This window comes from Neltuma alba, unplaced genomic scaffold, assembly GCF_004799145.2.
Source record: "Neltuma alba isolate B1F8T4 unplaced genomic scaffold, ASM479914v2 tig00011534_pilon, whole genome shotgun sequence".
NCBI classification, from domain to species: Eukaryota; Viridiplantae; Streptophyta; class Magnoliopsida; order Fabales; family Fabaceae; genus Neltuma; species Neltuma alba.
This window is the reverse complement of record NW_021636197.1, coordinates 93794-104130: the sequence shown is the minus strand read 5'-3', so window position 1 is coordinate 104130 and position 10337 is coordinate 93794. Positions and strand designations below refer to the sequence as shown.

The 10337-nt window shown below is 34.7% G+C and overlaps 1 protein-coding gene across 2 annotated transcripts; it reads left to right on the top strand.

Moving 5' to 3' along the window:
* Positions 1-6133: 6133 nt before the first annotated feature.
* On the top strand, positions 6134-9885 carry LOC114714726 (AT-hook motif nuclear-localized protein 23-like). 2 transcript variants are annotated; one of them, XM_028899490.1, is made up of 2 exons: positions 6134-7057; positions 9631-9885. In XM_028899490.1, the coding sequence occupies exon 1, from the start codon at positions 6228-6230 to the stop codon at positions 7035-7037; it is 810 nt and encodes a 269-aa protein (XP_028755323.1). In that variant the 5' UTR covers positions 6134-6227; the 3' UTR covers positions 7038-7057; positions 9631-9885. The 2 variants fall into 2 exon arrangements, with proteins under 2 accessions (XP_028755323.1, XP_028755324.1); XM_028899491.1 differs by lacking the exon at positions 9631-9885 and adding an exon at positions 7699-7715.
* Positions 9886-10337: the final 452 nt, after the last annotated feature.

Below are 10337 nucleotides of genomic sequence, written 5' to 3'. Positions count from 1 at the left end.
ATGTATTGAACCTTTCGGTGCCATATGTCCCAGTTATCCCCGTTGAGCTTTTCTCCCTTATTAAGCTCAGCAATTATGTTCTTGGTTGCCATTTTCAGTTATGTGACAAATTTATCCCACATTATTCTACGTTCTCTCTAAAAGAGAGACGTACCATAGAACATTTCAGTTATATATAGCACAGCAAAGTATACAATGTCCTGTACTTATATCATCCTTGATCAGAAAGTAATGATACTGCAAGATCCATGATCAAGAGCATACGTTTGTACCTCCCATCACACAGATACAGGCAACAATCATTATGTCCTATCAAGGATTTTATATAAGCACTTCAAAAATTGTGACTCTTAGAAGTCTTATCTTCTAAAAGCTCCCACTTATAAAAAGCATACACATATTATTCACAAGATAATCATACAACAACAATTCAAGTAATTTCATTAAATGAAATAACATACTTAGTTTGTTTACAATGCATGAAACCACAAACTTAAGGCGAATACAAATATTACATCATTTGATATGAACATAAAGGTAATCAAGCATCGCTTTCCTCAGCTTCCTAAGTTTGCGCGTTTTGGTCATAAAGGATGATACTAAATCTATAGCCCAGATCCAGTAAAATTTCCTTATGGGTTTTCCTTTAGGTCCGCCTCTAACCCTTATTGCTCTTATGTACTCCAATATGACTTTAAGGTAGAATTTGGTATTCTTCTTATCGGTCATGTAATGGACGTAGCTGGCGAACACGCCATTGATGCCTTTTATGTTTGTCAGTTTGGCTGCATCTCTTTCAGCTATTCTCATAGCTAAAGCAAGGGTACAGGGTTGATCCACCTCTTCTCCTTCCTCAACTTCGGTTTCATTGGGAAGATCTAGTTGATCATTAAAAACCAAATGAGGTTCGGTACGGCGGGGTTCAGTGGGGAATAAAGATTCTGACTCAAGTCCAGAATCCATTAACTCCTCCGGGTCTTCTTGAGGAACCTCTTCAAGGTCCTCTTCAGGATCCTCATCCTCTGGTTCATATTCTGGAATTGCATTATCCATGTATGAGTATTCCAATGAACCATCTTTGATATTTTCAGTGCTACTAGAAGCCTCTTGCTTCATTTTCACCTAGAACAAAATAATTTAAATTACTTTGAATATTCTGGAATTTATTTCTGCATGAAAATACCAGAAAATACACTAAAAATACTCACCAGTGGATCCTTAATTGTCTCAAAAATTATCAAATTATATATCAAAATGAAGATCTTGATTTTAGGGATTTTTAGAGACAAACCGCACCTCAAATGGACCACCCACGCGCCTACATGCTCCTCTAGAAGAAAAAATTTGAGAAAAATGAAAAAAAATATTTTCCCACTCATCTTGTCGGCGCGTGTAGTACACGCGCCGCCCTGCAGCTTGCCGCGAGCGGCCTCCACGCGCCACAACCTTTCAGGTGGTGGGCCCCACATAACCAGATGGCATGCCACGTGGCAGCACGCGCCACGTAGCAGTTTTGGACCCAAAATTTTTTTTTTTAATTCATTTTTTTTAATATATACTGGGCTGGACTGGGTTGGCGCCAAACCAACCCAATCCAGAGCTGACCCAAGCTCGTTCCCCTTAAAAAAAATGTTTTTTTTGTTTCGGGCTGGATCCTTCTCCCGGCCCAGATACCTTTTCCTTTTTTTTTTTTTAGCTGGGTTGGATCCTGCGTCCAGCCTAGTATAGGTTTTTTTTTTAAAGGAGGGGCCAAAACGACGCTATTTTGGCCCCTGGAGGTCTCCTTCAACCTCTAGCTAGGTCATCTTGACCTGGCTTCTACAACCAGGTCGGGTCCGACGAACCCGTCGGACCTGATACCTTCTCTCCTCCGTATCTTCGCCGTCCGGTGTCCGTTTTTCACGTACTTTATATCATTTCTTCATTTCTCCGATCTCTACACAATGGGATAATTTTTAAAGCCAAAAAACTTCATTTTCCAAACACCCAAAAAGTCAAACGTACGGCCAAAAAATATACTGATGTAGAACGTGTTCTATGGAGGCAAAGACATAATCTATCATATCTACTTATTAATATAAGGCAGAAAACAATCATACTGTAGTATAAATGAAAATATTTGCATAATATATATGTGAAGCAAATCTCTGATGCTCAAAACCGAAAGACAGGAAAGAACACTGATATAAAAAAAACGCATACCATAGAACCAACAGGAAAAATCACTGCTCTGATACCAATGAAGGATTTCGGGCGTACCTGGAGTATTCAAAATATTCAGATAGCCACACAAAGGTCCGATTATAGTATTGAACTCGGATCTTGGAGACACAGCAAATGCACAGGGAAGGAGAGGTTCAGAGAGTGGGAGGAGTCTGGAGGAACCAACAGAATATGGAGAAAAGCACGCACTCTCAAAATGATCCCTCTTGGATCAGTTATGTAACTCCATACTTTTGAAAATAATAAATCGCCTCCTTCGTCTAACCGTCCCCCCCATTTTGCAGATCATATAAAAAAGGCTAAAATTGCAGTTAGGGACCCATATGCTTTGTTATTCACACTGGAGCCCCAAATGTCAATGGGCCTGGGTCCAATCCACCAAGGGTGGACTGGCCCATTTTCTTACACTCTTCAAATCTACGATCTACCATATGCTAATCGAACATTAACATCTACCACATTCGAACTCATGGCTTGATGGTGAAAGTGTTATGCTTTCACCTCTTCGAACATGGCAACATCACACACAACATCTACCATCTACTCATAATCTGGAAAAAATATGCAGTGAACTTGCAGAAACTTGGATATGAGGAATCGAGACTAAATAAGAAAAATATTCCCGAAATAGCATCAATGACCCATCTTAGAAAAAAAATCAATCAAACTCATCCACTTCTATCCAACCACCACTAACAATCCAAAAGGCCGTCACCTTGGCCCGAAAATCAATCCAGATCCAATCAAACCCAACAATATCAAATCAAACCCAGAAAAACATATGAACATTCACACATCTCTGTAGAAGTTGAAGGCCGAGAAGATGAAGAAGCTAGAGAAGTCGAAGGTGGGGAAGAATGGAAGATCAGGGCCAGAAAGTTGAAGATCCATCACCATAACATGAAGCTGGTCTTGTTATGACTTGGGACAAGGCCTTAGACCAAGCCTTCAAGTGAAGCTGGTTGGAGACAAATGCATGATCGAAGTTGCTGGTTTTTTCGTTCTGTGAAAGAGGTGCACATCTTGTTGCCATCACCGTCACCAAAGATATGTAAAAGGATGAGACGCCATCGCGGGTGGCTCGGAGATCACTTTCGTCAGTCGCCGCCGTCGTGGGTGGCTGGAAGTCAGTGATGAGGTGATGGAGTTAGGGTAAGGAAATGAAGGAGGGGCAAAACAAGAATTTCATGGAATTTTTTAGAATTCCACGGCTCATATGATGGAAGCCAATTCCATCAATTTGGATGGGGTTAGCTTCCATGTGGAAGCCATTTCCATGACTTTTTGATGGAAATCAATTTCATTTCCACATCCATCTACCTCAATTCAAGCACACCAAATGGAGCATTAATCAAATGTAAGCAAACATATAGTAGTGAATGTAAATCTCTCTACATTCAAGTTCCCAAAACCCATTATACCACATTAAATAGATAAGTATGAAGTTGAAAAATCATTTAATATTATAAGGTGACTAGTACTTTTGCCTCCTCTTTCTTTCTTTCTTTCTTTTTTTGAATAAGAGATCAACAACATCAATAAAATGAAGGCTAATACATAAAATCCTACTCTAAACAGAAAAGGAAGACAGAGGACAATAATGAGAAAGTTGTAGGGATTGGGAGAAAGCATGAACTAAGGTTACATTTATATATTGAAGTGTCTGTTTGGCTGGGCGTTCAAAAGCCCAGAAGTAACTTATAGCCTACCATAAGCCCGATTGAAAATTAAGAGCCTGTTTGTTTAAACTGTTGGGTTATCTTACTTATGCCCAAAAATTATCCTCAATTGAACGATTTGTACAAGCCAACAAGAGTAGCTTTTCCTGTGCCCTCACCATGCCTATGACCATTAATGTCATCATTATTTGTGTCAAAAACTCTCAATTTTTCTCTCTCTTTCCCTCATATTATTTTTATTCTCTTTCTCTCATGAATTTAAATTTAAGAATATTTCATCCATTAAAATTATGTTTCACTTTATAATCCCAATAATTTTTTATGATATCTCTAATGTTTTAAAATATATTTCAGTCACTAAATTTTACTTCTTCATATTAAAATAATTTAAATTCATTGTATTATGTAGATTTATTTCTTTATCATGTTTCATTATTTATTAAAACTCATACCCATTTTGGTAATTTTACAAACTAAACTTACTTTTATTCAATTATACCCCAAACAACCTCTTACCCAATCTAACTTTTACAAACCAACTTTTATAAAATCCAATCCAAACTCAATTCATATCATCCAATTTAACTTTTACCCAATCTAACTTTTTCAAAAGTCAAATTAACAATAAGTTAATTTTCTAATTGCTAATCCAAATAAACCCGAAATCTTCTTAAAAGAAGGATAATATCTAGAAAAACCACATTATGAGGATCATCATATCATGCACCAAATATTGCCTCTAAAAATGTCGTATATTTAGAACCGAAAAAAAGAGAGAGCAATTTATAAGATTAGATAATAAGATGACTAGTCAAACACTAGTGTTTTCTTTCTTGAGAATAGTGTCTTGCTATGGATATTATAATATACGCAAAATCCATATCAAAACATAGATCTTTTGATCAGCTCTTCATTAACAAGGGCATTATACCAAGGTATATATGTCAATCATCTCGAACATGACGAATATGTATACACATGTATATTTATTATAATTAAATCAAAACAAGACTTAAACGTATGGAGATGACCTAGAGAAAGGAATAAAAAAAAAAGGAAAAAAGCACTATTTATTAGAGAAATTTTTTATATATTCATTCACTAAATGCAGCCCATGCTTATTAACTTTTAAGCTTTCTTTATATAAAGTTAAATAAGCTACGTTTCCTAAATAATCTCTCCCACATGCAGACATATATATGCAGTTCCGTTTGGTTTAAGAAAAGAAAGGAATCTTGCTTGTCTAATATTTTTAATACTTATTGCACTTATATAATCGTTATCGTATGTGTTCTCATTTTTAGTATTATTAATTTTATAACACAGGCGTAACAATAATTTCTCATCACTATTTTTTAAGTAAATTTTTTATTTTATAACAAACGCATAAAAATTATTTTTAATATGAAACATCGCAAGTTGACTCTGGCCACGGATTATTTCAATTGAAGTCAAGATCACCAAAAAAATTATTAATATTTAAAATTTTAGTTTCCTTTTATATTTATTTTTGTATGCTAATTTTTCTGGATACATTTTAGTCAATGCAAGTTTAAATTTTATCATGGCTTTATAATTTTTATTTTCTTAATTTAGCTTACAGTTAAACTTTGGTCAACGTATGATTAAACTTCTGTCAATATGTGTAATGATATATTATCATAAAAATTTCAAATATGCATTATCTAATTATTGTACACAAAGTAATTTAATGTATGTTACATCACGTATTATACATAAACATTAATTCTATTTTACATTATCTATTTTCGTACTTTTCTTGACATATATAATACATCAAATCAAACATATTAAGTGTTCAAGTATACAGGATATATTAATTAAGTCGTGTTAATAAAATCTGACTGCTCATATAAATTTAATAATAAGAATTCTGGCAACATAATAATAATAATAATAATAAGAATTAACCTAAGATTTTTGAACGTTAGGAACTTAGGATCCAAGAGTTGAATAAACTATATAACGACAAAAAAGAATAGTTAAACCAAAACAATTAAATAAAAAAATTGCACAGGGTTGAATATTTTATTCTTCCACATTCATTTAATCTCTCTCCTCTCATATCTTATTCACTTTCTCTCTGCACTACTCATCCTCCATTATCATTCCCTTTCTTTTTCTATTGGTTCTTAGGTCTGAATCATTGGTCACTCCTACCTTTTGCATTTATATATTTAATCTTGATCTCTTCACTGTTCTTAATCTTAGTACTTCTCTTCTTTTACTATATATATAATAATATAAATTTTTCTTCCTGTTTTCCTGTTGTTTTACTTGGCTTTAGCTTTTGTGAGTGTGTTTATGGCCGGCCTGGACTTGGGTTCTTCACAATCTCATCACTTTCTCCTTCATCATCAGCTTCAACGCCCTAATCTTCAATCCAACCAAGATGACGATGATAACCAAGAAGATAGTCCGAACCCTCAAGGGCTTAACCCGGCCGGTTCAGGTGATGTTGTCCGCCGGCCCAGGGGTAGGCCGCCAGGATCGAAGAATAAGCCGAAGCCGCCGGTGATAATCACGCGCGAGAGTGCCAACGCGCTTCGAGCTCATATTCTTGAGGTTAGCGGCGGCTCCGATGTGTTTGAGTGTGTGGCGACTTATGCAAGGAGGAGACAGCGAGGGATCTGTGTGTTGAGTGGGAGCGGCACGGTCACCAACGTGACAATCCGCCAGCCATCACCAGCCGGAGCCGTCGCGACCCTGCAGGGCAGGTTTGAGATACTGTCTCTGTCCGGATCTTTCTTGCCGCCTCCAGCTCCGCCAGGAGCAACAAGCCTGAGCGTATTTCTCGCCGGAGGACAAGGTCATGTGGTCGGAGGAAATGTTGTCGGTGCGTTGGTGGCGGCTGGTCCAATTATTGTGATTGCTTCTTCATTTACCAACGTAGCATATGAGAGATTGCCATTAGATAACGAGGAGGAACCCTTACCGGTCCAGAACGGCAGCGGCGCTGACAACAGCGGTGGCGGGGACCGAGACATGAATGGATTTCCGAGCTCATCTTCTGGTCTTCCCTTCTTGAATTTGCCTGTAAACATGTCTCAGTTACCTCTTAACGGTAACTGGGTTGAAAATTCTGGCGGTGGAAGATCTCAGCAGCCATATTAAGCTTTCTAGGGCACAAAAAGGTGAGAGTCGATGAATTAATCTAGTTTCTATCTCTCTAACTATGACTACTTCTGTTGATTCTTGTAAATTTCATCTCTTTCGTTTTGTTGAAGATTGATTATCTGTTGCGTTGTGTTTGGTTAATTAGCTATGTTTGAATTGTTAAACACTCCTTAATTTCCTTGTTGAAGACCACTCTTGTGCTCTCAGATCTCAGATTAATAAGCTTTAATTACTTCGAGTAGAATAGACACAATTTCGTTGTCCGATGGCGTATTGTCGGCCAGATGGAATGAATTAAAAAAAAAAAAATTATATTAGTTGTTTAATGAATTACTAAGTAAGAGAAAAATCAAGTTGATAACCTAATCCTTGAACTTGCACAAGAAGTATATATTTCTTCGATGCTTGTCTTGTAGTTACCATCATTGGCTTGGCCTCTCATATATCGATATAATATTATTTCTCTAGAAAAAGGTGAGAATTAATAATTAATTACTAGTTCTCCATGACTTGAATTTGTAGATTTACTGATTTTTTACCTCCCCTTGTTTTTCTGTAAATTAAAGATTGATTCTCTCTAATTAATGCCTTCTGTTGGGTTATGTAGCTTTAGAGATGTTTGAATTACTATTAAACATTTCTTCTCTGTTCCATGTAGTGTTGGCTAGGCACAAATTATACCTCGTTCTAAATATAAGGGTAAGGTAACTAATATATAAAGATTAAGAAAATTATACCTGGTTTCATTTGCATTGAAAGTTATACTCTTTATGAAAACCCTCTAAACATATGCAATCAATGGAGAGAATTTAGGAAAAAAAGTTATAAATTTGAAAACCAAAGTAATCAAAATCTTATATTTAAAACTAATCAAACTATGCCACTAGATTTAACAATGTAACTAGAAAGAATACTGCAGAATACTCCTATTGCTTAGCGATTACTTGAGACAAAAACCTAAAGAAAACCAACACTCAGAAACCAATTAATTGGACAAACTAATTATTGCACTTCCGAGGCAAAAGAATTGCTTTGATGTTGTTTGCCTTGAAGCTTCAAGTTTTCTTGTCCCCTCTCTCTCTCTCTCATGCAAGTTTCAAGAAGTTCAACAACATTAATCGAAGCATAGTTAATACATAAATTGCTAACTCCTACCCTTAATAATATAGCTAGATAACTAATTTGTGAATATTAAAGAAATTAGTTAAGTTAGTTATTTATAACAAATATATCTTAGTGTTCCTAAATCACCTTATTTAATAATGTATATTGTAGTTACCTCTTAATTGGGAGCCCTTTTAATGTATGCAATTAATAGGATAATTTGAGCAAAAGATTATAAATTTGAGGGGAAAAAAAGTAAATTGATATCTTATATTTAGAAACAAACTGAAAGCCTTATCTAACTCATATTTTAAACCGGAGGAGGCAGTACCAAGATATAACCAAATAGCTAATAGATCAGATATCTTTTAATAATGTGATAATGTTTAACTAATGTTGTGCGTTTATTGCAAACCTTGCTGGGATTAATGGCTAAAAGAACTATATATAACTCTAGTCAATTTCGTAACTCAGTATGATAGCCAAAGATCTCAAAGATGGAACTTTCTCGAATAAAAAAATTCATATTATAAAAATTCACACTTGAATCTATTTCTATAATTTAATTAGTAAATGAATAAAAATACAAATTTTGAGATGCACATAATAATACCAATAAACTGATCTTACTCCCCATGAAAATTAAATATGAATCCAGATTCCTAAAATGTGACAAATGTGAAGTTCTTTTTTTTTTTTTTTGCCAACAACACAAATGTAGAGTATTTGGACGGTAAAATTATCTCACAAAGCTAATCTGTCATGCATACTTTTTTTTTTTGGCCTATTTCATGTAGGATATGTGCTGTTCTTAACAAATTTAATTACCACATGAATAAAATCCACCTTACACAATCTATTTCAATGCGTGTTTGTGCATGCATGTCCTACTTCTACCACTAAAATCCAATCCAAGTTATCCGATTAGATCATCAGAAAACCGTGAATTAGTCTAGTCAAGGGTTTTGGACATGTCAACCAAGTTGGATTTCATTCTTTTTTCTCCTTTGCTGAGCCTAAAACGACATTGTTTTGAGTTAAAAAAAAAAAAAGTAGTTCATCATATATGTACTTTAGTAACATTGTTTTATTAGATTATGTATATGTTGTTTATACATGAATGTTCTATGTAGTTTTGGGTATTTAAATATTATTCTTGTCAAGGTTATATATGAATACATTGGGATGGATACTTTAATTATATTATTTTATTTGTAATTATGATTGGGTTGATCACAGTTTAACTACAGTTAGACCACTGATCATCCAACCATGGTCTTGATCAATTTAATCACTGTTCTAGTTTTAGTACCTTGGTCTTACTTTGTTTTGGTCGATTCAAAGGTAACATCGATGAAGCTTGTGAAAGCAAAAAAGTTTAGGAAACTAGGAAACATGAATGTCGTTTTATAGCTTCTTGTCTTCAAGTAGACAAGCTAACTTTGAAAGATAGGATTCTTAAAGATAGGTTTTAAATTGCTTGCAGGGCTCGTGAACAAAAGGCATATCTATATTCATAGCATATGTAAACACACAGGTGTGTGTGTGTGTGTGTGTGTGTGTGTGTATCTCTGTGTGTGCGCGCGCGCATTATTGTCTTAAAAGCATCAGTTTTTGTTAATCTAGCTTTACATTTATTACATTCTTGCATGTTTTCACTGTTTATTTCTTGTTTTTCTCAATTATTTCGTTTTGTTTAATGCTTGAAGTATGCACTCAAGTACTATCGGTGCTTTATTTTAGAAGTTAGCGTGAGGCAAGAAATATATATATACATATAACAGATACACACACTTGTAAATCTTTCAAATTTTGAGGTTGGTATAGGTAGCTGTTAACATTGTAAAACTCAACAATAAATCTCAGAATCTTTAAAAAGTGTATAAGAAGAAAACTTCTTCAATGTGCTATTAATTTTTCTGTTAATTCAATAAGAGGACACGATATGTCATAAGAAAAATAATGTCCTGAACTTTTTTTTAGATTTTTGATAAAAAAAATTAACCTCATCAGATTTTGTATTATGCATAGACAATACTCTCTATATAACATATCATGATTTATTGGTAAGAGAATGGACCAATTAACTATATGAGAATTATCTGAATAAATTTTAAAACTATTTGTATATACCTCAAAGTTCTGTTTGAGATGTATACAATTTAGGCAACCGTGGCTGTTAAGTGCATAGTT